The 27,405-nt window shown below is 50.6% G+C and overlaps 1 protein-coding gene across 2 annotated transcripts; it reads left to right on the forward strand.

The window, feature by feature from the left end:
* Positions 1 to 172: 172 nt before the first annotated feature.
* Positions 173 to 26,598, forward strand: RHPN1 (rhophilin Rho GTPase binding protein 1). 2 transcript variants are annotated; one of them, XM_018917612.3, is made up of 16 exons: positions 173 to 225; positions 848 to 1,182; positions 8,648 to 8,766; positions 12,865 to 12,993; positions 15,127 to 15,202; positions 15,482 to 15,559; positions 16,373 to 16,497; positions 16,886 to 17,052; positions 17,544 to 17,731; positions 17,840 to 17,996; positions 20,028 to 20,147; positions 22,035 to 22,229; positions 22,468 to 22,544; positions 23,278 to 23,424; positions 24,310 to 24,468; positions 24,561 to 26,598. In XM_018917612.3, exons 2-16 carry the CDS (start codon positions 1,093 to 1,095, stop codon positions 24,756 to 24,758), a joined length of 2,025 nt encoding a protein of 674 aa, XP_018773157.3. In that variant the 5' UTR covers positions 173 to 225; positions 848 to 1,092; the 3' UTR covers positions 24,759 to 26,598. The 2 variants fall into 2 exon arrangements, with proteins under 2 accessions (XP_018773157.3, XP_009087013.4); XM_009088765.4 differs by having other exon boundaries at positions 175 to 1,182; positions 8,651 to 8,766.
* Positions 26,599 to 27,405: the final 807 nt, after the last annotated feature.

Raw genomic sequence — 27,405 nt, forward strand, 5'->3', positions numbered from 1 at the left:
TAATTCCCACCGTTGCCACGGGCAACGGCCCCTCCGCTCCTCCCCCCCACCGCCTCTCCCAGTTCCACGCTTCTATTAGGCAGCGCTGCTGTCGATCAAAGCTATGCGGCTCTGTCATTGGTTCTCTGGCGGTAAAGCACCGCCCCTTCGCCCTGCTTATGCCCCGCGCTCGGCGGAGCTGCCGCGATCGCTGCGGGGCTGGAGGGGCCTGAGGGGGCACCGGGGGTGAGCGGGGGCGCGGCCGGAGGGTCCCGGGGCGGGGTAGGGCTGTGGAGTTGTAGTTCGGCGAGGTTTGGCTCTGGAAGGAGGTTTGGGGGGGTCCTCTTGGCTGGAGCACCTTTGGGAGGGGGATTTGGGGGGCGTTTACGCTGTGAGGGGAGGGGGGGTTTAACCCCTCGCCCCGTCTGGGGTCGTTGTACAAGGTGGGTTTAAACTCCGTGTGTTTAGGGTAGTTCTGAAAAGGGGTTTTGGGAGGGTTTAGACTCCCCCCTCTCTTTAGGATAGCTCTAAAAGGGAGTTTGGGGGGGTTCGCCCCCCATTTGGGGTGGCCGTGTAAAGGGATTTTTAGAGGGTTTGGCTCCCTCTTTACTCCGGGTCTCTCTCTTTAAACCTCCCCCATCCCCTTCAGAGTAACTCTTACAGGGGGAGTTTGCAGGGGTTTAAACACCCCCCTATTTAGGGGAGTTTTGGGGGGGGTTAAACTCCCTCTTTCCCTTATCCAGAGCAGCTCTTCCAAGCGAATTTTGGGGGAGTTTAACCATCCCCCATTTAGGGTCTGGTGGGATTTAACATCCCCCTACCTGGGGTAGCTTTACAAAGGGGGTTTGTGTCCTCTCTTTTCCCTCAGTTATTTCTGCTAGGAGGGAAGCTGTGGGCTCACATCTGGCCAGATGTTGAGTGCAGGGGCCTTTGCAACAGAACAGAGCAGGGCTTAGGAGGGGTTTAAGCCCCCAGTTAGGACAGGCCTGGGATCTGGACCCCGGTGGGACTAAAGGAGGGGTCACCGAGCCCCCAGACCCCTCTGTGAGCTCAAGCAGGAGCCCCCCAGCTCCTGCCCCCCATTCCCAGCCTGTGGATGTTGCATCCCTGGAGATGATGCCCCCCGAGGAGGAGAGCCCGGATGGGGACAGGGACGGTGGCCTTGTCCTCCTGCACGGCCCGAAGAGCGGCAGCACACGGAAGGTGAGGATGGCCCCACATCCCTGTCCCATCCATAGGGATGGCTGTGCCCATGGATGGGGGCACAGGGATATCCAACCCTGCCAGGGGTGGAAATGGTGTTGCTGCCCCATAAACAGCCCTAAACAACTCCCTCCCAGCTCCTCATCCCTAAAGCTCTCTCCCTGAATCCCATCTTTTCTGCTGGCTCCATCCCCAAACTTCCCAGTGCCTGCTTTTCACCTCATTCCCCGAGATTTTGGGTTTTTTTCCTCCTTCTTGCCTGTGGGAAGCTGATCCAGGCAGGTGCTCCCAGGGAAGTTTGGGATGTGTGGGAGGGATGGGGCTGATGCTCTTCTGGTGTTGTTGTTTAATTACCAGCTTTTGGATGGAATCAGTGGGAATCACCCTCAGGCTTCCACCAGCCCCTGATTTTTTGGGGTCAGAGAGGTTTCAAGGGGCAAGAATACATGGAAAACATTCATTTTTTGGGTCTATTTAAGCATTTTTAGTTTTGCCCTCTGAGATCCAACAGGATAAACCAGCAGCGAGTTCACTCCATAATCTGAGCTCTTCTTGCAAAAAGTCCCAAGCCTAAAACACCCCTAAAAAAAAATCCCAAATGACCAAGAAAGCCAAATTCAGCCCAGCTCTGGAAGGGATTTTTTTTTTTTTTCCTGGATCAATCTGATCTGGAGTCACTTGAGCCTGGGCTGCAGCTCAAGAGGTTGCAACCTTAAACCAGGTCGGGGTTTAACTTGGGGCCTTGTAAAAGAGCAGGTGCTGCTCATGGGGGAAGGTTAACAGGAGGGATTTGGGACTCTTTTCCCTCCATTTGTTCTTTTTGGGTCTGGAGCACAAAGAAAAACATGGAAAATGCTGCCAGGCTTTGGAGGGAGAACTGGGCAGGGCATCAGCAGCCTCTGTCACAATATGATTATTTTTTAATGAAAGCAGCAGAACCCCTGATGAGCTCTATTGCTTTATTTTTGTTATTGTTATTTAAAAGAAATTATCAACACAACCTTTTCCTGCTGTTTTTATCACCCTGATAACATCCAGGAGCATGGATCCGTATTTTCTGCCTTGCAGGGGATCCTGAATGCTGCTGAAAAAGTGATTTTTAATCCTTTTTTTTTTTTTTTTGCCAACTTTTCTGTCCTAGGAGTGAAGACTTAATCCACCTGTTTCCTGCTGGCACCTTGCCCTGACTCTGTGCCTCCCCCACCTCCTCAGAGCACTTTCACCCTCCTAAAATTCAATTTTTAACTGCAGTTTGTGCTGTTTAAAAACCCCCAATCCCCCAGATTTTTATTCCCACCCCTGGGTTTATTTCTCCCCTTCCTCTTGCTGACTGCATGAACCGCCAGCGAGGCCACTTGGGAAATTTAAAACCTTAATCCTCCCCTCATTTGTTCAAAGGCTCTGTGATGTAACCATATTCTCAATAAAAGGTTTTAGAGGTTTTAGCTGCTCCTGTCTCCCACAGAAACCCAGCTCGGAGCCAGGGTGCTCCGTGAGATTAATTCCATGACAGGGAATTTCCTATTTAAATAGATTTTCAGGGAGTAAAAACCCGCTTGTTGTCACTTCCTGCTTGTCTTATAACAGCTCATATTAATTTCTTAAATGTTTCTGGCTGGGAAAAAAGGAAAGAAATTCTGGATAACCCTGGGGAAAAAAAAAGGAAAATTTCCAAGCCTGTTTTTATGTGTGGAGTGCTTCCCTGGCTTTTGTTTTCCTCTCTGTCCCACGGGATAATGTGGCTAAAGCAGGGTCACTTGGCCGCTCCTCCCGTGCTGGCCTGACTCGAAAACTTGTGGATTCCAAAGAGGAATAAAAATTCCAGCTGACAGCTGTGGCTCTGTGAAAATGCTTTAAAGACCAGCGTGGTTCTGGAATTAAAACAGGTGCTTAAGTTATCCTATTCCAGCCTGGAATCATCTGTGCCCTTGGGAACTTCCTGTTTGGAGGAAAAACTCTGTGTAAGGAAGTGCTGGTGCTGCTGAGAGGGCATGGAAATAAATCCCTGATTTATTTATTTCTTTGGAGTGGGATGTAGGTTTTTAGTGGGAGAAATTGATGGGGTTGAGGTTGGAGCCACAGACCATGGGCCCAGTGGATGGGGTTGGGATCATGGATTGTGGTCCAGCTTTGGGCTCCAACAGCAGAAGGACCTGGAGCTGCTGTTGCAGGTCCAGAGGAGATCCTGGAGGGCTCCAAGGGCTGGAGCCAGGCTGGGAGAGCTAGGAATGTCCAGCCTGGAGAAGGATCCAGGGAGACCTCAGAGCACTTTCCAGTGCATGAAGGGGCTCCAGGAGAGCTGGAGAGGGACTTGGGACATGGGATGGAGAAGGAGGACACAGGGAATGGCTTTAAACTGGAACAGGGTGAGATTAGACGGGATGCTGGGAAGGAATTCTTGGATGTGAGGGTGGTGTGGCACTGAAATGGAATTCCCAGAGAAGCTGTGGCTGCCCCATCCCTGGAAGTGTCCAAGACCAGGTTGGATGGGGTATGGAGCGGCCTGGGATAGTGGAAGGTGTCCCTATGCATGGCAGGGGGTGGAATTCCATGATTTTGAAGGTCTCTTCCTACCCAAACCTTTCCATGGTTCCATCATCCCTTCAATATCCCTTTTCCTGGCAGGAAAGGGTCTCGGTGTGTTTGCCCACACTCACAGAAGTGATCCAGACTGGCTGGAGTCCTGCTTTCCTTCATTCCCTGTCCTTGGGAGCAGGAAGGTGTCTCCCTGGAGGTGGGGCTGGCCGTGGAGCTGAGCTCAGCACCAGCTGATGACTCCTCTTCCCACATTATGGATGTCTGGAGTCTCTGCTCAAATTAAACTTCCTCAGTTTCTCTCTGGGCATTCCCCAGCTTCCCTAATTGGGAGGAATCCTGGGGGTGACTCCTTTGTGGCCAAAACTGGTCTTGGACATGGCCCAGCTTGGTCCAGTTTTGGGCAGCTGAGCTGTGGAGCAGCTTCTGGAATCCAGTCAGGTTCTCCCAGCATCTCCAGGAGCTTTTCCTGCAATTCCTGCTGGGGCTATAACTCCCAGTTACCAACCCCTTCCTCATTTCTCTGGAGAGATCTGTGCCTGGGTTTTACCAGCACATTCCTGATCTGTGCCAGTTCTTCAGGAACTGCATCTCCATTTCTGTCTTCCTTGAGACTTTAACAGCACTTCCAAGGATCCCCTTTTCCCTTCCCAGATTTCACTTAATATCCTTTAGTTTCCTTCTTCTCTGCTGCTTCCAGCTACACAGGAGCAGAAACAATCCCCTTGTCATGGAATTACTGGCTTCTACATCTTCCTCCAGGGGATTCAGTTTGTCCCAGGTGCCTTGTCTTTGTCACTGAGGTCACAAATCACTCTCAGGGTGTGGCTGTCACCCAGGAGTCACCCAAGGCTTCATCTCCTGGGGGTGGGAAGTTCAAAGTCCACCCTGAGTAAACATTCCCTAAGGGCTCCTAATTGCCACCCTGGATGGGCCCTCTGGAACTGGGAGAGGTGGCTGGAAGTGACAAAAGCCCTTGAGTCATTCCAAACATTCCCTGCAAAGATAAGGCTGGAGAATCTTTGCCCTCCCTCAGAGGGGAGCTTGATTCCCTCTGGAAAGGGTCTTGTGGAAACTTTTTTCCCTCATGTGGAGAGCCTGGATGAGGGTTTTTTGTTCTGTTGTCACTTCCGTGAGAGGGTGGAAGGCAGAGGGATTTCCCCTGATTTTTCTGGGCCTTAAAGAGCCTTATTCCAATAAAATCATTAGATATGGGTTGGAATGGACTCGTTGGGATCACAGAGTCCAGTTCCTGACCCTAATCCTGCTTTGTCACAGGTGATAAATGTCAGGGCTGGCCACACCTCACTCGTTTTCATGGATTTCTGTTCCATTATTCCCTGTGTACAAGCAAGAGCTGCTTTTCCATGGCTTCTCCACAGTTTATGGAGGAGATCTGTGCTTGTTCTTCCTTTAAAATCTTTCAGGAAGGAAAAGTCTGATTATCTCTAGAGCCACTTCTTAAACCCCCCCCAAATTCCCTTTTCCAGGTGTCCCCAGGTGCACCCCAAAGCCTGGATGAAAGAGCCTCTCTTTCTTCTGACCTTACAGGGGTGACCTTGAAAGCTTGAGCAAAGAATTCAGTGAGGAAAATCCCTTTTGGAACCCAACAGTGGGATTTTGGTGGGATTTTTTTCCCCGTTTACGTAAGTCACGTTTAAATCCCTGGAAACTCATTCTGTGGTTTTTAGTTTTCACTTGGAACTCTGACAGGAGAAGCTTTGGGATCCTTTGAACTGTTGGAAGGTGGAATGCTCTTCGCTTGACTCCTTATTTTCCTCATTTATCTTTGGATTTAAAGATGGCCTTTTATGCTTTCCTAGAGCCAAATTTCCTTCTTGCTCCAAGATTTGGGGAATTGCAACATTCCTCCTTTCAGGAGCTCCTGCAGATGGGGCTTGGTTGTTCCTCATGGAATGATGTTTCTATTGATCCATGCAAGCCAGGGATGATTTTTTGGGATCAAGGCAGAGCCTCCTGAGGGAAGATGTGCAGCAAGCTCATATTCCTGCACTTTTCCAGCCTCATAAATGTAGAGGAAAACAAAATGTGCTGATATCCTGAGAAATCCTTGAATTCCTGACTTAGCCTCACAAGGCTTTGGGTTTATATCAAGGGCTTCTAGTTTTCCAGCACTTTTTTGCTGCTGGCTTAGGAGCCTGGATAGGGATTGAGAACTCATCCTGTTAAATCTGATGGAGAAGCCAGGAAAAGGCCCCTCAGCTCTGCAAACAGCTTTAGTGCTTCCCAGCAGGAGAAGTCAAATCAATTTGCTAAATCCTTTCATGGCTCCTGCAGGGAAGAGGTTTTAACCCTCTTGGAATATCTTGGGGAGCCATCCCAGTGTCTTCTGCATCCCACTCCTTTCTTTCCTTCTTTACCTTCCTGCTTTTCCTCCAGACAACGAACTTTATTTTGGGTTTGGATAATCCTCCTACTTGTGCCTTTTCCGTCATCCCACCTGCACTTCCTGGGCTTCTTCCCTGTGTCTGCAGGTGGTTTTTGTTCCTTTTCTCCACAAAAATTCCCTTAAAATCCTCTGGCTGCTTCCAAACAAATTTTTGCCAGAGGTGGAAAGGACTCCAGGGTGCTGGAACTTGCAGGAAGAGATGGAGTTGGAGAAGAGAAACTTCTCACCTCTAGAGCTTTCTGTGATTTCTGGATTTCTGTGGCTCTGGAGGCACAGAGAGGGAACCTGGAACTGTCTCATTTGCATATATTTGGATATATTTGCATATGCTTGTCTCTGGGTCTGTCAAGCTCTCAGAGATCTCATCTTGAAATTTGAAATTAAACCTTGAAATTTTAATGAGCACCTTCTCTTTACTTCTTGGCTTGATTTCCTGATCCTTTCCCCTTTTCCCTCTCATTCCTAGATTTTTTTTTCCCCCTAGGGAGCCAACAGGATGTGTGGATTCCCCTCAGGACAAATCCAGAAGTGACAATTCAGGATCAAACTTTGCTCTCTTTGCTCCTGAGTATTTCAGACCCAATATTTATGCAGCTATTGGGGTGTTTTCCTCAAATGCCACTGCTTTTCCAGGATAATTGGGATCTTATGCTTCCAGCTTGTTCCTTTCATCAAATTCATGGATGGCTGTAAAGCATTAATCCCACAGATTTATGGACCAGCTGGAGTCACTCTGATTCCTCAGTCTCCAAGGGACCAATTAGGAGCTCCAATCTTTCCCTTAAATGAAACTCCCACTGGTAATCCCAGACCCTTTTCCAAAGGAAGCAGCATTCGATGGACTTCAAATATGAGGAATTAATTTTAAGGAAGCTGAAGTCCATGGAAATGCAAAATTTTCCATTTCCTCCTTGCCAGGTCCCATCAGAGAGGCGATCAGGCATTCCATGGAATTATGGAATGGTTTATGTTGGAAGGGGCATTAAAGATCATCTCATTCCATGGACAACAACACCTCTCACTATCCCAGGTTGCTCCAAGCCCCATCCAGTCTGGGCTGGCTTGGAACACTTCCAGGGTCATCCACAACTTCTCTGGGAAAATGGCGCCAGGGCAGGGGTTGGAATGAGATGATCCGTAAGGTCTCTTTCAATCCAGACCATTCCGTGATTTTGGGATCTTCCCATAATTTGCAGGCTCAGACCTTTCCATGCTCTTAAACTTCCCAACCTTGTGCCTTCCCAGCCAGGGATTTTTTATCCAGGGATCTTCCAGAGGCTCATCCCTCTGAATCTTCCATGAGAATCATCCCTGCTTGGGCAGAGCTTTTATGGCCCTGGATTTGGGGATGCCTCATTCCCTGAGGCATCCCATAATAACCCTGTGAGCCAGAGGGAAATTCTGTGGCTGCTGTTTCCTGAAGTCAGGAATTCAGTGTGTTTTCCCCGTCTGCAGAAATTCCAAGCCAGCCACGGAAAGGATGGAATCAATTTAGTGCCGTGAGCCCCTCATTCCTGCATCCCTGTGAACTCCTGACTCCCTGTGCTCCATATCCTGGAGGTGGCCTTGGGATCACGTTTCTTCCTGAGCTTTGGGGTCGTGTTGAGCTCATCTCCAGCCCCCCTGGATCTTGGCTCATGTCCAGAGCCTGGGAAGGGGATGTGGAATTCCTGTTCAGGGATGAGTTTGGAAAGAGCTCAGGGAAAGAAATCCCTGCTGGCAACGCATAGGATTAGGGAATAAAATGGTTATTCCAGGGGCAGGGGAAGGTCTGGGGGATGAGAAACTCAGTGTTACCCAGCCACATGTGCTCACATCCCAGAAATTCCCAGTGTCCTGGGCTTATCCCACAGCGTGGGCAGCAGTAAAATGGGAATTCTGCCCCTCTGCCCTGCTCAGGTGCAGAAACCCCACCTGGAATTCTGCATCCAGCTCTAGGGTCCAGCAGCAGGAGGTTGTGGATCTTCTGTGGCCTCCTCTGGATCTTTTCCTCTGGAGAAGATCCAGAGGAGGCCACAGAGGTGCTCCAAGGGCTGGAGCCCCTCTGCTTTGGAGCCAGGCTGGGAGAGCTGGGAATGTCCAGCCTGGAGAAGGAAGGATCCAGGGAGACCTCAGAGATCCTTCCAGTGCCTAAAGGGGCTCCAGGAGAGCTGGAGAGAGAGTTGGGATAAGGGATGGAGAGACAGGACACAGGGAATGGCTTTAAACTGGAATGGGGTGAGATTAGACGGGATGTTGGGAAGGAATTCTTGGATGTGAGGGTGGTGTGGAATGGAATTCCCAGAGGATCTGTGGCTGCCCCATCCCTGGAAGTGTCCAAGGCCAGGTTGGAGCAACCTGGGATAGAGAAAGGTGTCCCTGCCCATGGTAAGGGATGGAATTCCATGATCTTTAAACTCCCTTCCAACCCAAAGCATTCCATGACTCTGGGCTCTGAAAGTGCGCAATTTACGGAATTGATGGGATTTTTTTGAATCCCAAAAGGTGGATTTGGGATGAGAACCTGCCCTTGTCTCTCAGCAGGGCTGTGACCCCTTTGCCCAGACCCAGCGCAGCAAACTCCAGCACCGCCGGGCCCGGATCAACCAACAGATCAACAAGGAAATGAGGATGAGAGCGGGAGCAGAAAACCTCTTCCGGTGAGTCCTCATCCCCTGGGCATCCCCCTGGCTCTGGAATTTGGTTGGAGGCAGGAATAGAGTCTTGATATCCAAGATTCAGCGGCTGGAAGATTTAAAAATCAGGATGGGAGCAGATGGGATAATGGGAATGAATTTGTGGCTGAGGTTGGGTTTGGAATGCAGAGCTCTGGTCTGAAAAGCCAGTGGGTGGATCCAAGGGATATGGAGCTGTTGGAGTGAGCCCAGATGTTCCGAGGGCTGGAGCCTCTCTACTTGGGAACCAGGATGGGAACTGGGAATGGAAATGTCCAGCCTGGAGAAGAGAAGGCTCCAGGGAGACCTCAGAGCCCCTTCCAGTGCCTGAAGGGGCTCCAGGAGATCTGGAGAGGGACTTGGGACAAGGGATGGAGCAACAGGACACAGGGAATGGCTTCCCACTGCCAGAGGGCAGGGATAGATGGGATTTGGGAAGGAATTCTTTCTTGTGAGGGTGGTGAGGCCCTGGAATGGAATTCCCAGAGAAGCTGTGGCTGCCCATCCCTGGAACTGTCCAGGCCAGGTTGGATGGGGCTTGGACAAACCTGGGATAGGGAAAAGTCCCTGCAGGGGATGGAACTGGAGGTTTTCTGAAGATCCACCTCAAACCATTCCATGAAATCCAGCTTTAGGATCATAAATAGGTCAGAAAATCCCTTCAGGACTGAGTCTGACCATTCCCCCTGCGCTGCCAAGGCCACCACTTGTCCCCAAGTGCCACATCCACATGAATTTTATCCCAAGGACAACTTTTTCTAGCATATTTTGTGTTTCTTTCATTTCCCCTTAATATTTGGGGCACATTCTGGGCTGGGCAGGTCTTTAATATAAAAAAATCCATAAATCTGCCTTAAAGTACAATATTTTGGGAATATTTTACTAACTTGTTGATTGTTTTTATCCCAAATAAAATGAAATTTAATAAAATAAAATTAGCTTTCCACTTTGGAACTGGAATGATTTACCATCAATGGAGTTCCTGTTGCACCTGGAAGAAGGGGAAAATGTTTGATCCATTAAAAAAAAGGTGTTTTCCTGGGGGATGAGGGGATGAGATCCCACTGCTTCATCCACGTTGCTGTGCCTCGTTTAATTAAGGAAAAAAAGCCAGGGAATCCCAACTTCTGCCTCTCCTGTGATATATTAAAAAGAGAAAAACCAAACAAACAGCAGAGGGAAATGTGCTGGCTCAGCAGAAACCAGCCTGGTTTAGGTTGGAATTGGAGCTGTGGGAAGTGGGAGTGAGGAAAAACGGGATGCAAAACACATCTTAATTGTCAGGGAAATGCACTGAGGGGGCTCTTTTTTAGCTGGCTCAGCACTCTGGGTGTCCTTTGGAGCAGCCGCTTTCCCTCCCTCCCTCCCTCCCTCCCTCCCTCCCTCCCTCCCTCCCACAAATCCAGCTGAGTAATAAAGTTGATTTCTCGGCATTCCGGTGCTCCAAGCTTATGAAACTTTGGAAAAAGGAATAATCAAGCTTGAAATTAAAGGATGAGGAGGAGGGGGGGATTATGTTGCAAGTTTAAAGGTTATTGCTTCAAAATTAAAGATTTGTGGTGCATGGATAAAATTCCTTTGGATCTTTATCCTGGTGCTGGTGGAAAAAAACTGTGGATTGTCCAGCCTGGAGCAGTTTGGAGCTGAATTTTCTGGGATTTTGTCTTTAAATTTAAAAACAAACTACCTCAATGCTTGGTAAAAATATTCCTGTTCAGCCTTTCCATGTTTTTTCCTGGAAAAGTTGGCAGGAATGGGGTGTTGGGAAAAAAAAAATCCATGTGGTATTTGCTCAGTGGATTTGTTTGCTGGGTAAATAAATGGGAAGAGCCAGAGGAAACCTTTTCCTTCCTGTTCCAACACTGGGATGGAGTGGAGGAATAGGGGAGATAAAAATGTCCAGGTTTTTGGAACGAAAGAAAAATAAATCACAAAATAAATCCCAGAAATTCCCCCTGTCATGGGCTTATCCCACAGCGTGGGCAGCAGGAAAATGGGAATTCTGCCCCTCTGCCCTGCTCAGGTGAAATCCCACCTGGAATTCTGCATCCAGCTCTGGGGACCAACTGCAGGAGGATGTGGAGCTGCTGGAGCAATTCCAGAGGAAGCCATGGAGATATTCTAAGGGCTGGAGCCAGGCTGGGAGAGCTGGGAATGTCCAGCCTGGAGAAGAGAAGGACCCAGGGACACCTCAAAGCCTCTTCCAGTGCCTAAAGGGGCTCCAGGAGAGCCAGAGAGGGACTTGGGACAAGGGATAGAAGGACAGGACACAGGGAATAGTTTTAAACTGGAATAGGGTGAGATTAGATGGGATATTGAGAAGGAAATCTTGGCTCTGAGGTTGGTGAGGCCGTGGAATGGAATTCCCAGAGGATCTGTGGCTGCCCATCCCTGGAAGTGTCCAAGGCCAGGTTGGACAGGGCTTGGAGCAACCTGGAATAAAAGAAGGTGTCCCTGCCCATAGCAAAGGGGTGGAATTCCATGATTTTGAAGGTCTCTTCCAACCCAACCCATTCCAGGATTTTCTGCTGCGTGTGGCACTTGCAAGCACCCCAGGAAAACCTTTTTCCTGGTAACAGATGCCAGACAAAATCATGGAGCAGATCCTCCTGGTAACTGTGTTAAGACACTTGGAAAATAATCAGGGGCCTGCTGAGACCCAATGAGGAGGGAATACTCTCCTTAATCCATATGGGATAAAAATCAGACTGACGTTGTCCTGGAGGTGTTGGGATGTGTGGGGGATAAACAGGAATTAAATCTTAGTTTATAGGGATTAAATACTGGTTTATATGGAAACATAGGGTGATGGTGCCTGGGGAATTGCAGGAATGCTGAAGGATTTTTCATTGGAAGTGGCCGTGGGGATCTTTGGATGTGCTGTGTTTTGGTTTGTTTGGAATAAAACAATTCCTCGGTCTCGGAAAATCCTGGCAAAGGAGAGGCAGGAGGAGACTCTGAACCACCAGATTTTCAAAGGAAAACCCTGGAGCTCCTTCTGTTGCCCTGAAGCAGGGCAGGGCAGGACCCAGGAGGATTTAATCCATAAAAATCCATGTCAAAGCAATACTTTGGAAAAGCTGGAGGGAAGCAGTTTCCTGGTCGAGCAGAGCTTGTCCATGTGTTGTTTTTCCTGGATCCCAGCATGGTTCAGCAGCCAGAGCCCCTTTCAGCTCTGGGTTATCTCTCCCTGCTTTCCTTTGGAGGAGATAAGCAGGGAATAATCAGCCTGGGAGCTTGTCCTGCTGGGAACAGCTGGAATCAATCCCTGGTGTTTACAGCTCCTGCTGAGAGCAGGGAAGGGAGGGCAGGAGCTCACAAATCCTTTCTTTTCCACAATGATTTTTGCACCCAAAAATGAGTTTTTCCTCCTCAAATCCCACTGTTTATTTGGGATGGGGGAGCACCTGGACTGGTCAAAGCCCAAGCTGAGGCTGCTCTGGAGGTGAAGTGGGAATGGGCAAGGGGAAGGTGGATCTGGAGCAGGAATTCCTGGATGCTGCACTGCAATGGGCTGGGCTCAGCCTCTACCTGGATGTTCGGACTTCCCTAATCCTGAAAGGCCAGGAGAGCTGGGAATGTCCAGCCTGGAGAAGAGAAAACTCCTCGGACACCTCAAAGCTCTCTCCAGTGCCTGAAGGGGCTCCAGGAGGGCTGGAGAGGGATTTTGGACAAGGGATGGAGGGACAGGACACAGGGAATGTCTTCCCTCTGCCAGAGGGCAGGGACAGATGAGATATTGGGAAGAAATCCTTCCCTTTGAGGGTGGCGAAGCCCTGGAACAGAATTTCCAGAGAAGCTGTGGCTGCCCCATCCCTGGAAGTTTTCAGTGCCAGGTTGGATGAGGTTTGGAGCAACCTGGGATACTGGAAGGTGTCCCATGGCAGGAGGTGGAATGGGATGACCCTCAGAGATCCCATCCCCTCCAAACCTTTCCAGCATCACCTGGAGAACCAGAGGCACAATCCTGTGGAAAGGCTGGGCTCGATGCATGTGGATTGCACGCTGGGTAACTGAGTCTGGAGTGGAAAAAATAAATTCATGGATAAAAAGTGGGAAATTTGATCCATTGGTTTCTTGCAGGGCCACCAGCAACCACAAGGTGAAGGAAACGGTGGCTCTGGAGCTGAGCTACGTCAACTCCAACCTTCAGCTCCTGAAGGAAGAGCTGGAAGAGCTCAACAGCAGCATGGATGTGTATCAGAATGAGAGGTGGGTCTGGGAAGAGCAGCCTGTTCCCTTGGGATTTCATTTTTCCCTCTGTTATGGAATTTTCTGGGAGAAAGGCTGTTCTCGCCTTGTCCTGCCCTGCTCTGTCCCGTGGCCGAAGGTTGGGATGACCTTCAGAGGTTCCCTTCCAACCCAAACCTTTCCATGGTCAGGGACAACGAGTTGGTGGTTGGAAAATAGGGGAGAATTTGAGTATGGGCCAGAATCCCTGGAAAATTTTCATCCTGGGAATGTCAGTGGTTCCCTTCTAGAGCAGCAAGGAAAGAAAAATCAGCTTTTCCTTGGGGATACTGGAATGTTTTGGGATAGATGCAGGATCCTTTGGACACTGATGTCCCAAAGGAGGAGGAATAGGGAAGAAGGAACCATCTTCCCTTGTATTGACCCCCTTTCCTGACAATCCCGCCAGAGTTCTTCCCAACAGGACATTTTGGTGATGGGAATCTCCATGCCTGGAAATGTTCAAGGAGTGACTGGGTGTGGCACTCAGTGCTCTGGGCTGGGTGGGATCAGTCACAGGTTGGACTCCATGATCTTGGAGGTCTTTTCCAGCCTAAACAATTCTGGGATGCTGGGATTCTTTTCCTCCTTTTCCCTTCCAGAGGCAGAAGGTGTTGGATGGCAGCGTGAGGTGTTGTGTGGGTGATGTGGCTGAGGGATGGGATGGGATCCAGAAGGACCTGGATAAGCTCCAGATGAACCTCATTAGGTTCAACAAAGCCAAGTGCAACATCCTGCACCTGGGATGGGGCAATTCCAAGCACAAATCCAGGCTGGGTGGGGTGAAGGGATGGAGAGCAGCCCTGAGGAGAAGGATTTGGGAGTGTTAGTGTATGAAAAGCTGGAAATGCCTCATCCACATGTGCTCACATCCCAGAAATCCCCCCTGTCCCAGGCTCATCCCACAGCATGGGTAGCAGAAAAATGGGAATTCTGCCCCTCTGCCCTGCTCAGGTGAGACCCCATCTGGAATTCTGCATCCAGCTCTGGGCTCCAACAGCAGGAGCAGGTCCAGAGGAGGCCATGGAGATGCTCCAAGGTGATCCTTTCCTTCTCCAGGCTGGGAGAGCTGGGAATGTCCAGCCTGGAGAAGAGAAGGAAGATCTCAGAGCCCCTTCCAATGTCTGAAGGGGCTCCAGGAGAGCTGGAGAGGGTCTTGGGACATGGGATGGAGGGACAGGACACAGGGAATGGCTTCCCACTGCCGGAGGGCAAGGATAGATGGGATTTTGGGAAGAAATTCTTGGCTGTGAGCATGGTGAGGCCCTGGAATGGAATTCCCAGAGAAGCTGTGGTTCCCTGATCCCTGGAAGTGTCCAAGGCCAGGTTGGATGGAGTTTGGAGCAACCTGGGATGGTGGAAGGTGTCCCTTCCCATGGCAGTGGGTGAGAATGAATCATCTTGAAAGCCCCTTCCAACCCAACCCAAACCATTCCACAATTCCACGTTTCTGTGTCCATCCACGTGTTTTTCCAGGCACATTCCCCATCAGGGATGCTCAGTCTTCCCAATTTGCCACTTGCTTGCCCTGGTTTGAAAAGAAATCAGGAGCGACAACAACAACTCCAAACCCTGCCCAGGCCAAACAAAACCCCCTTTGTTTATTCCAGACATTGGATTCCAGTGGAATTCTCGTTAGGGAATGAGCAGTAATGGCTTTCTGCACTAATTATAGCTCCTGGAGCTGTTTGTGCCAAGGAAAATGTGGCTGCTAATTCCCTGCCTTGCTCTCCTGGTTTTCATAACTTCCTTTGCCCGTTTTCCTCCCCAATTAATGATTGATTAATGAGTTACCAGCAATTTGGGGGGATAATGAGAGGGGGCTGTTGGGGGGATAATGAGAGGGGGCTTGATCCTGCCTTGCCCACTCAGCATCCAGGATTCCTCTGAAAATCAGGAGCTGGAGAAAAGAAGATGATTTGGGTGTTTTTTAGCACTTCTCCTCCAATGCTGCCATTCCCAAATCTTTTTGGGAAGAGCATTTTTCCATGTGGAGTCTCTTAATAGGAGCAGCACCAGCCCAGGGCAAGGAGCTGCTTCCTTTTAATCTCCAACCCACAGGATCCATCCAAGATTTTTAATCCAACCACCAAACAGGTTCTTGTCTTCTTCCAGTGAATCCATCAGTGTTCCCATGATCCCTCTGGGACTCAAGGAGACCAAGGAGCTGGATTTGCTGGTACCACTCAAGGTGAGCTTTGGGGTTTCATTGATCAGTGCTGAAGCACCTGAAATTCATTTTCCCATTTGGAAAAGCTGCCAAAAAAATAAATGCATGGAAAGGAACTGGACTTAAAACTTAGGAAAGTGGGAGATGAAGGTCTGGAGATGCTGGAGAGCAGGAAAGGGAGGAGATTTTTACTTAGTGGAGGTTTTCTTGTGGGCACAAGAGGAAAATTCTTACATGAAATTGCCAGAAATCTCCCTTTAAATAATAAAAATCAGGATTTTCTTCTGTTTCCCAATCCAGGATTTCATCAGTGAACACTATGGAGAGGAGGGTGTCCTGTTTGAAAAGGAAATCAAGGAATTCATGGAGCTGCGACAGGTTGGTGTCCCTTGGCTTCCCAAGTTTGTCTCGTCCAGGATCACTCCTCGGAGATGCCACATTTCCTTTGGGGGGAGTCCCCTCGTCCTTTCTCCAAATTCCATATATATCCTTGTATTTCAGGGTGCAGCATTCCCATGCTGGAGCACCTTGGACTTGGTTTATAGGTTCCAAAATATTACAGATTTTTCAGGAATTGTTCTTTTTCCCTATCCTCAATGCCCTGCTGACCTGCAAATGAGCAGCAATAAAATTTAGAGTACAATCATTATTTATGGATATTAATTCACCCCTGGCAAGGCTGAACAACTTCTCTCTCTCCAGGCAGGCCTTGGAGAAGAGGGAATTTAAAGCAGTCTGGGAAAGGAGGGGAAAAAATCCTGTTTGTTCCCTAGGATTTATAAAGTCAGATTTTCCATGAGTTTTTCCAGCACAACTTCCAGGCTTCTGCTTCCACATTTGAGTGTCCCAGCACCCAAACTTTTCCCGTGATTGAAACTCAGAATCATGGAATAGTTTGGGTGGAAAAGGTTCTGAAAGATCATCCAATTCCATCCCCTTCCGTGGGCAGGGACACCTTTCACTGTCCCAGGCTGCTCCAAGTTCCATCCAAGCCAGCGCTGGACACTTCCAGGGATGGGGACAGCCACAGCTTCTCTGGGAATTCCATTCCAGGGCCTCACCACCTTCACAGGGAAGAATTCCTTCCCAGTATCCCATCTATCCCTGCCCTCTGGCAGTGGGAAGCCATTCCCTGTGTCCTGTCCCTCTGTCCCCCTTTTCCCATCCATGTCTCCTCTGCCATTCCCGCAGGCCATGCGTACCCCGAGCCGCAACGAGGCCGGATTGGAGCTCCTGATGGAATATTACAACCAGCTCTACTTCCTCGACAGCCGGTTCTTCTCTCCCACCAAAACCCTGGGCGTCTTCTTCCACTGGTGGGTGCAGCTTTCCTTGTCCCACCTGGGTGGGGAGGGAGTCAGGATCCAAATTTCTGTGATGGAATCTCTGCTGGGGCTGGTGGACACTAGGATCTGGATTTGCTGTTGCCTGGAGTGGGTTAATTTGGGGAGGGAGAGGGGAACATAAATCCCATGGGATGTACCATGATGGGAATGGTGCCTGCAAGCCCACCTGAGTACTGAAAACCCTTCAGGCTCCTCCTGCATCCGTGAGAATCATGGAATGGTTTAGGTTGTAAAGGACCTTCAAGATCATCCAGTTCCAACCCTTTCCATGAGTGAGGACACTTTGTGTGGACCATGACAGGGACACTTTGGGAACCATGACAGGGGATGGGCAGCTGTTGGCTCTTCCCTTCTCCAGGTACGATTCCTTGACGGGGGTCCCATCCCACCAGAGGGCTCTGGCCTTCGAGAAGGGAAGTGTCCTCTTCAACCTCGGAGCGCTGCACACCCAGATCGGAGCACGGCAGGACCGCGCCTCCCTGCCCGGCCTCAACCAGGCCATCGATGCCTTCCAGAAGGCAGCTGGTAAGTGGCTTCTCCTCTTCCTCCTCTTCCCAAGAAGCTTTTGGGAAAGGTGGGAATGATCCACAGAAGCTCAGGAAGGGGTGGGAGCAGTTGTAGGAAGAGGTGTTCCCAAGGGATCACAAACAGAGCGCGAGGTGGCTGCACGTTGGTTGTGTGGGTTGGGAAGAGGAGTTGGGATGGTCCAACAGCCAAAAAGGATGTCCCCCAAAAGGATGACATCCAAAAGGATGACATCCCAAAAGGATGTGGAGAGGAGTGAGGCTGATCCATCTCCCTACAGAAAAAACAGAGCCTACAACTGGGATCACCCAGGGCTTTGGAGAAGGAATTGGGCACAAGGATGGTTTAGATGGCAAGGGTGGGACCTCAGATCTTCTTACCCACCACTGATGGTGAGATGTTTGAGGATTGGAGGGAAACCTGCCTGATCCCAAAGTTTGATTCTCTTCCTCACAAGCCTAGTAACTTCCAGGAGCTTCTCTCTCCTCCAGGTGCCTTTAACTACTTGAAGGAAAACTTTTCCAACGCTCCCAGCCTGGACATGAGCGCAGCCTCCCTGACCATGCTGGTGAGGCTGATGGTGGCCCAGGTCCAGGAGTGTGTCTTTGAGAAGATGACCTTGCTGCGTGCCCAGAACGACTTCCTGGCCCGCCTGCAGCTGGCTCAGGAGGCAGCAAGGGTGAGGATTTTGGGAAGGAGAGCATTTGGTGGGATTTTGTGGTCCCTGCTGTCACCATCTCCCGAGTGACATCCTGCATCCCATCTCTTCTCCTTTCCCTCTTCCCAGGTGGAAGAAGTTTATTCCCTGGTGCACCAGACCATGAGCCAGCCCCATGTCAAGGATTACGTTCCCTTCTCCTGGACCACCATGGTCCAAGTCAAGTCGGAGCATTTCAAAGCCCTCTCCCATTATTTCGCTGCCATTGCCCTCTGTGACTGCCCCGGTGAGTGTCCGGCCTGGAGGGAGCTCCCTGCTCATCCAAGTACTAATTCCACATAATTCCTGGGTTTTGGGGAGGGATTCCCAAAAAAGAAAGAGGTTATGGATACAATACCCGTAGTTTTTGGAGTGCTCTGAGCTCTGGATCTTCTTTGTGGACTCAGCAATTCATCCCCAATGCAGATTTTTCCATACTCCTGGTTTCCACAGGGAAAAATCCTTAAGAAGGGGAGGAAAAGCTGCAGGAGGGATGTCACCTGCTGTCCCCTTTGGGGCTGGGTGGGGAAAGAAGGGTCACCTGCCTGCTTTGGGTCACCTTGTGTTGGGCCAGCCGAGGGCTTCAAAAATCAAAAACAAATCCAAAAATACTTTGGATTTAACTTCCAGCCTCATGGATGGATGTCCTGGGAATCTCAGGGTGTGGGCAGCAAGGTACACATGGTTCCATGGAGTCACTTGGAGCGTGACTTTGAGATGTGACCCTTGATCTCCATCTGTGCGACCTTCAACACCCTGGGAGCAATTTTGGGATGGAGCAGAGGATCCGGGGGTGAGCAGCAGATGCTCCTGGTGACCTTTGGTGTCACCTGGGGGGTGGCTGGGAAGCTTTTTGAGGGCTGGCTGCCAAAACCAGTGCTGTGACCAGTGGCTGCCAGACTGTCCTCACAGCCTCCCCCGCTCCAGAGCCTGCCCAAAATCTTCCTTGTGCCATGTGGGCGTTGCAGAAGCTGGGATGAGCAAGGAGATGGGAGGGGGGGGGATAATGTGGAGCTGGAAGGGCTTAGAGATCCAAACAGGAGAGGATGATGATGGAGATGGGATTCCATGGGGTACCAAGGGGTGGGCAAAACCTTCCCCCTAAAATTTTTGATGACCTTAGGCACCGTGGGAAGCAGAAATCTGCAGGAGATGCCTAATTTGGGAATTTTTTTGCCTGCTGTTGGGATCTCATGTTCCTGCTCCCACCTCTCCCTTGTCAGAATAACAAATCTTTTGCTTCCATAACCAGCTGGGAATAAATTCCTTACGCTGCAGTTTTAATCCCTCAGGGATGCTGACATGGCAGGAGCTGGCACAGGGAGAGCCAGCCCTGGAGCCGCCAGTTCCCAATCCTCTGCATCCCTATGCCCACCAGGCTTTGAAATCCTCTGTTTGGAGCAACAAAACTCCCTGGAATATTCTGGGTCCAGGGAGAGAGGCTGCTGTACAGCCCTAAGTGATCCAAAGAGGATTAGGAACAATTTGGGCTAGAAAAAAGGGTTAAAAAAGCCTAATGTGGGGTTTGGAGAGCCTGGGAGAGCTGCATCCATCTCTGTTTTTCCATGGAATGACCTCCTTGGTTGTACTGTGGGCTAGAGAGAAGGCTCCAGGGAGACCTTAAAGCCCCTTCCAGTGTTTCAAGGAGCCCCTGGAGAAATGGAGAGGGATTTTGGACAAGGGATGGAGTGCCAGGACACAGGGAATGGCTTCCCACTGTCAGAGGGCAGGAATAGATGGGATATTGGGAAGGAATTCTGCCCTGTGAGGGTGGTGAGGCCCTGGACTGGAATTCTCAGAGAAGCTGTGTCTGCCCCATCCCTGGAATTATCCTGGACCAGGATAGCTGGGGCTTGCAGCCAAGTGGAAGTGTCCCTCCCTGTGGAAAGGGTTTGGAATTGGACGGTCTTGAAGGTCCCATCCAACCCAAACCATTCCATGATTCCCTGATTTTGTTGTCTCGTTCGTTTCCCTGTCAGTGATCTCCCAGGGCTCTCTATTCCCAATCCTGCTTCTACACTGGAGCCAAGGAAGGCAGGAAAAGGAAAAAAAAAGCTGTGTTCAGGACAGATCCTGCCCTTAACTTCAGATCCTGGTGCATTCCCTGCTGGGATCATCCCTGGGTCTGTCCATCCCTGCTTCCTTGCAGACTGTGGTTGGATGACAGGAAGGTGCTGCCAGGGCCACCTCAGTGTGGGTGTGGCTTCTTTGTCCCCACTGCCACGAGGGGCTGGGTGGCCCTGACCTCTCCCTAATCCCATCCATTTCCTTCCCACAGCTCCCTCAGATGCCGAGCTGCTGGAGCAGGAGAAGGCTTTCCTGCAATTCCATGTCACCATGCCAGAGGGGCCATCACTTCATGTCCTGCTGCAGGATCCCGAGGAGAGGAGGAAGCTGGGTGAGCACAGATTTCTGGGTCCCATCCTGATTCCCACAAATGATGAGGTTTTAGGGAGGTCTCTCCATGCAAAGAGGAATTTCTCAGGAGATTTCTTCTCCTGGGAAGCAGGAAAGCATCACAGTCCCCTTGAGGGAGTGAGGACCAACTCGTGGTGCTTGTCCCAACCTGTCCAGCTCTGACAGGAAAAATTCCAGGTGTTCCAAGCCAGGTAACGTCACCCAACACTACAGAGAAATCCATAGGGACCGGGAGATCCTGGAAGCTCCTTGGTTTGGGCTGACTTGGCTGGAAAACAAGACACAGCAGATGCTCAGGGGGTGGCTTTTTCAGCTGCTGAGAATTCTTGGGAGACAAGAACTTCTTCCCATGCGGGATTTCAGCTCCAGGGAAAGAACAGACGCTGCTTATTCAGCTGAAGTCGTGTCTTGGCAGCCCCTCCTCAACAGGGCTGCACCAAGAGCAAACTCAGCACCAATTTTTTACTTGGAATTTGGGGTGTTGCCTCCCCCCGGAGCTCTTTTCCCTCCTTGCACACGTGTGGAAGGAGGCAGACCCCACCAGGAATGAGTTTGGCCTCAGCAAAATCCTTCAGGATGCTCAGCCAGGTTTCACTGGAAACCTCAAAATAAACCCCAAAATCCAAGTGTTTCATGGTGACACCACCCCAACACCCTCAGATGTGGTTTGCATCAGCTTTTCCAGCTCTGCCTGATTTTCCTGGGGAAAATGGGCTCTGTTCAACATTCCTGCCAAAAAATAGATGTGTAGACACCAAGCTCCGCTTGGAATTGGTTTGCAGGAAGGGAAAAACTCGGAGAGGTTGTGGATCTTCATCCCTGGAGGTGTCCAAGAGCAGGTCACAAAGGGCTTGGAGCAGCCTGAGATGTTGGAAGGTGTCCTTCCCTGTGGAAGGGGGTTTGAATGAGATGAGCTTTAAGGTCTTTTCCAACCCAAACAATTTCTTGATTCTATTATTATTATTATTATTATTATTATTATTATTATTATTACTATTACTATTACTATTACTATTACTATTATTATTATTATTATTTCTCCATATTTTCACAATTTATAGATTTGATAAAAATTCTCAGTGAGGGGAATCTCTTCTCTGTTGTCCATCCAACCCCAAAACATTCCCTCGGTTGTTAAGTTCCTCTGGCTGTGGATTCCAGGAGTCTGGAGGAGGCCTCGTCTCCCTGGATTCTGTTGCCACCGTGTGTCCTGAACGTGAAATGCCACAGGCACACGTGTTTCCATGAGACACACGGAGAGAGCTTTTCTGGGAGTGTTCAGCCTTGGATACGATTGCCTTGGTTGCAGTTTCCCACGGAGGAGATGCTTTGCGTTGATATCCGTGGGTCACTGGAATTTCAGCTCCTCTTTCCCAACCACTTCCATTTCCCGAGGGTGGGAACGCGCTGAAGGCAAGTGGAGAGGAGCAAAGAGCAGAGGATGGAGAGCAGGACCTGCAAGACAAGGAAAAGGCTTAGCCTAGAAAACAGGGATGTGTTGCACCATCCCAAGGAGGACTGGGCTGGGTTGTTCTCCGTGTTCCCATTCCCGAGGGATCCGAGGCGATGGAGAGAAGTTAATTTGCTCAGGAGATTGAGGTTAAGCGTGAGGAGGGACGTCGGGGGTGGTTTTTCAGGAACATCTGCCAGCTCTGCTGTCAGGGGAGCGAAGTAGGTCACCCTTCAAGGTCCCTTCCCAGCCCTCCATCGGGCTGGGACCGACCCCATTTAGGGCTGGGAACGTGACTGGGCTGTCCCTGAGTCACAGCGGGGTGGTGGCACCGCTCCTGAAATCCGTGGGCAGCCGAGCGGGAACGGCGCCGGAGCTGCCGCTCCGTCGGGATCAGCTCCCTCTGCTCCCTCGCAGGCAAAGCTCACCTCAAAAAAGCCATCATGAAGCACGAGGAGGCCATGAGGATCCATGGATTGTGCAAGATCCTAAGGAAGATGGATATCCTGCAGGAGGTCCTGTCCTTTGCCCACAAACGCTCCTTGAGCAAATATTCCGAGATCGACCATGAGGAGGATTTCTTTGAGACAGGAGAGGCTCCGGACATCCATCGTGAGTGGGGTTTTTTGGGATTGTGGGTGGGGAGGGGGCTTGTGGGTAGAAAGACTTCATGGGGAATTCTGCTTGGGGGGGGGATTGGCCTGGATGATCTCTGAGTTCCAGTCTAAACTATTCCAGGATTTTAGGTCCTGGCTCTTACAGGGTCACGCTGTCCCTCTTTGGGACGACAGCGGCTGCCCCAACTGCCTGAGGTCACCCCCTGTCTGTGCTTTTCTCTCCCTCCCATCAGCCAAAACGCACCAGAAACCCGAAATCAAATCCCCCAACTTCTCCCAGGTGAAGGTGACCGACCTCTTCCACAGGCTGGTACGTACAGCTCCGGAAACGGGAATATCCCAAGGGAGCAGCCATCTCCTCCTCCTCCCCTGCATGCTCTGCTTGCCTGGATTCCTTCTTCCTGCAGCCTCTTATCCCTCTCTCCAGCAGTTTTGCAAGGAGGAGCAGCAGGAGGAGGGCTGGGATCTGTGTCTGTGACACCTAAATGGGTCACAAAGCTCCTCTGTGACAGGAGAGCAGGCACAGGAATTTTGGGTGGGCTTTTCCCAAGAGAACCTTGGGAAGAAGGGTTTTGGTGGCGGGAAGCACCAGGAAAATCCCACTGGAGCTTTATCTGTGCCCTCTTTAGGTTTTTGGGGTCCTGGGGAGCAGGACTGGGATTCAGGACAGTGGTGGGATTTGTGGTAGGATCATCCCCTGAGTACCCCAGGGAGAGCTTGTGCATCTCAGCCCCAGGGCAAGCAGGAATATCCTGCTCCTGTGGGAATGGAAAAGCAGGAAAAAGAGGGGAAAATGGGAAAGAACTGGGGGGAAGTGACCCTGAGCAGGTGACCCGTCCCACCACCCTGCTCCTGGCATCCTCCAGATCCAGACAGGCTCAGTCTCCATCATTTCTTCTTAGATGATGGGACTGTTTTCCCTGTAAAAGACAGGATTTCTTCCTCTGCCCCCTCCCCATCCCTGGAATTGGGGTTTTTTTTTGCAAGACTGCACAGTTCCAGGGAGCTGAAAAGATGCTTTCCATGTTTCTGCCTCATCCCAGGGTCCCCTGTCCGTGTTCTCAGCCAAGAACAAGTGGTATCCAGCTCGGAGGGTCCACCTGATGAGAGGAGAGAACGGCTTTGGATTCACCCTGCGAGGAGACTCCCCCGTCCTCATTGCCGGGGTCATCCCGGGGGGCTGCGCCGCTGTGAGTATCCCAATTTCTGGCTATTCCCATGGGAATGCCAGAAGGGAGCTGCCTGGAGGGATTCCAGGTGTTTTTAGGTCTTAAAACAGTTCAGGAGGAGACTCATCCCTACTGGAGCTCAGGCTGGGGTTTGCAGGTGGGCGTCATGGAATGATTAATTTTTAGGAGATAGCTAAGGAGAAAACATGGAATTTTGCTCAGTTGTTAACTGCTGGAAGCCCATCCAGCTCCCTTGTGCCTCGTGTTGGGATGTGACAGTGGCTGGAGCAAGATGGCACGTCCAAAAAACAGGGGCAGCTTTGTTTTCCATCAGAGGATGCTGGAGAATCCCAGTGGGATGCCCTAAGGGTCTTCCCACTCCCTCAGCACCAACCCATCCCTCCAAATCCCAGCATCTCTGGAACAACACTCTCCTTAGCAGCAGGATCACATCCCTCTTTGGAACACTCAAATCTTCCCAAAGACTGGAAGGGATATGGACTGGATATGGTCCATATCTGGAGCAGAGTTGTGTCTTCTCCTCAGCCTGGAGATGGGAAGGGTCCAGGGAGAGCTTGGAGCCCCTTCCAGTGCCTGAAAGGGTCCAGGAGAGCTGGAGAGGGATTTGGGACAAGGGATGGAGTACCAGGATGAAGGGGAATGCCTCCCACTGCCAGAGGGCAGGGATAGATGGATATTGGGAAGAAATTCTTGGATGTGAGGGTGGTAAGGCCCTGGCAGAGGTTGCCCAGAGAAGCTGCAGCTGCCCCATCCATGGAAGTGTCCAAGAAGCGACCTGGGATGGTGGGAAGTGTCCCTGGTGGGACTGGATGATCTTGAAGTTCCCTTCCAAACCATTCCAAGATTCTTTGACAGTCCATGCACATTTTCCCTCGTTCCCTGCAGGAAGCTGGGCTGAAGGAGGGGGACTACATCATCTCCGTGAATGGCAAGGACTGCAAGTGGTCCAAGCACGCCGAGGTTGTCCAGCTGCTGAAGAGCACCGGGAAGGAGGGGGTGGACATCGGAGTCATCACCCTGCAGGGCTCGGAATGTCCCAAAGCCGTAAGTCACATCCCACAGGAAAACCACGGGATTCCTCAGAGCTCTCTGGGTGCTGCCCTGGCTTCACTCCCCTCTCCACCTTTCCCAACCAGGTGGACAGGAAGGCGGCAGTGATGTCGTCGGGATCTGGGATGCTGAAGAGCAACAAGGAGAACAGCAGGAAGAGCCTGATGAACAGCAAGAGCTCCAGCACGCTGCTGGTGTGGAGCAAGAAGAGCAAGAGGAGCAAGAAGAGCACCTACAGCGGTGTCCCCTTCACCGCCGTGGGGGACAACGAGGCCATGTACTGACCGTGCTCCGTGGTGTCCCCTGAGCTCCAGGACTGGCTGCCCAGGAAGCTTCCCAAGCCTGGCTGGGCCATGAGGACTCCCAGACCCGGGAATGCGCCGCTGGTCGGATCCGCGCCGAGAGGTGGGCGAGGCACCTCCAACTCCCAACTCCTGTGTCCAACGATCCCCTCAGTCTGGGGGAAACTTGGGTTTATTGTTAATTTTGGGATTTTTTTTTTTTTTTTGCTCTCAAGGGGGTCGGGGGGAGCTGTGCTAAAGCAGGGCCCGATTTGTGTCTTCTGCTTGGCCAAAGCCAGCCCCAGCCATTAAAGCAAAAGTGTCACCTTCTGTAGCATCTCCTGGGCTTTCTCTGCGAGGTACAAGATGGAGCTGCTCTCCAAGAGCTGCTGGAGGAGCTGAATCCTTCAGCTGAATCCTTCCAGACTCCCATTTTTTGGGAGAGGGGACAGCACAGGCATCGATGACTTGTGGTGATCCCATCACAGGGTCCAACCCAGGCAGCATCTCCCAGGTGGGGCTATCCCAACAAAGTAGGATGGTTTGACCATTTTTAGTGCTTTTGGGGTGGTTTTTTTGGGGGAATGAACCCCCAGCTTGACTCAGAAAATGCAGCCCAGCTGCCCAGCCGGATTCTTTGGAAGAAAGGGGAAGGACTTAACGTGCAGTTGTTGTCTGGCTTATTTAATCAGGAGACGTGGATTGCCCTAAATATTCTGTGAGGAGATTAATAGCTAAGAGCCTGGGGGGGGGGGTTTATTTTTCCTGGGAGAAGATTAAAATTCCAGGAAGATATCTCCTCCAGATTATTAAACTCCTAAATTTGTGCCACTGTTGGATCTTGCACATGTTGCTAATTCCCTAACACTGCTGTCAGCATTCCTGGGCTGGCCTGATGGATCCAGGCGTCTTGGTAATTGTCCTGGAAACACTGGGAGACTCTGAATCCACAAAACAGATTGGCAAAATTTCCTCCATCCTGTTTCTGCCTAGTGTGTTATTTTTGACTCTGAAGGCTGAGGAGCTGTCTGGTCTTCAGTGCTTGGATCACCTTGGGAGGTAGAAAATTCCCTTGGGAGAGATGGGATTGTATTTTTGTACTTCTTAAGGAATTTTTAGGGGTGGTTTAAAGGAGCAGTGGGATCTTGTGGCCACAGTATCCCCTGGGATTGTGACTTCTTCTAGTGGCTCCTTGTCCATTTTCCAAGCTCTTAACCCTGATTTTATTTAAGGAAAACTTCCAGGAAAAAAATCCAGGTTGGACGGGGTTGGAGCAACCTGGGGTGGTGGAAGTTATCCCATGGCAGGGGCTGGAACAGGATGGGCTTTAAGATCCCATCCAAGCCAACCCATCCTGGGATTTTATGGGCTCAAGGAGGGGTTTTAGCTCTGCTGTTGGCCAGGAGGCCTCTCCATAGCCTGAGGCAGCACCACACCGGATTCCGGATCCGCCTTCCAGCACGGGGCCATCTGTGGCAGCCAGACTTCCCACGTCATCTTCCCGGCTGCTTGGCGTGGGAGCGGGAAGGAAAGGAGGGGGTGGGGTCATGGAAAAGGCCACCTTGCCCTTAAAACGTCCCAGCAGCATCTTCCCACCATCCTGAAAACGTGGGATGCCTCCATGGACATCTCTGAGCTGGAGAGGGATTTATTTAGGAGAAGCCGTCGCCTTCCGCCCGCATCACCCAACCCCAGCAAAGGGGTTGTGTTTTGTGGGATTGGGATCATTTCCCTAATTCCAGGGGTTTATGTCTGGCTTGTTTTGGGGGGTTTTTTTGTTGTTGTTTTGGTTTTTTTTAATTTGTACATGGATTCTCACCTTTTATGGATTAAAAAGCACTGATTCAAATCCAGTTTGCAGCACTTTTGTTGGGAATTACGGGTGCACCACCCATGGCGGGAAACAAGCCCTGGCTGATCCTCCTAAAGAGTCAATTTTGGGTCATTTTTACACAAATCTGCAGCTGTTGAGGTTGGGAGAAATCCTTTGGATCCAGCATGGGCTGCTCCAAGGAAAGCCAAAGTCCCAAGTATCCAAATTAAATTTGATGAGCCATGGTCTCCATCTCCAGGGGGATGTAATGGGAGATGGTGGCTTTGTCACATGAATTCATGGAAATTATGTGGGAAGTGGGGGGTGGGGCTCAGGTTGGACCCCTTGGGGATTTTTCCCTGCAAAAGAAAAAAGGGAATTGGTCAAGGAAGTAATTTTTGCTTTACACAGCAGGTTTTAAACTGCTTTTTTGGTTCCATAAAGTGTTTCTGATCCCTTTTTTTGGGAAGAATTCATCTTTTGGAATTTAGGCTGGAAAGCAGCAAATCCTTGGTGTGGGACCCCCTATTTTCCCTTGGGACCTGGATACCACCTCCCCACCATCCTGGGAGGATGACCAAACCCATGGATTTGGGGCTGGATTGTGGGAACACACATCCCACAGGAGAAAGGTGGGTTTAAACCCCCTTAAATGGGAAAAAAACAAGGCCAGAACTTTCAAAATTCGATTTATTTATGGAATGTGGTGGGAGCTTTTTTGGTCCTGTCTACCAAGCCAGGGTTAAAACAGCATCCAGCTTTATTTTGGGGGGGACATAATTTTGGAATTGAAGGATTTCCCCCTTCCATCAGCCCTCCTGTGCCAGGTTTTGGAAG

The sequence above is a fragment of the Serinus canaria genome, chromosome 2 (genome assembly GCF_022539315.1).
Source record: "Serinus canaria isolate serCan28SL12 chromosome 2, serCan2020, whole genome shotgun sequence".
NCBI lineage: Eukaryota > Metazoa > Chordata > Aves > Passeriformes > Fringillidae > Serinus > Serinus canaria.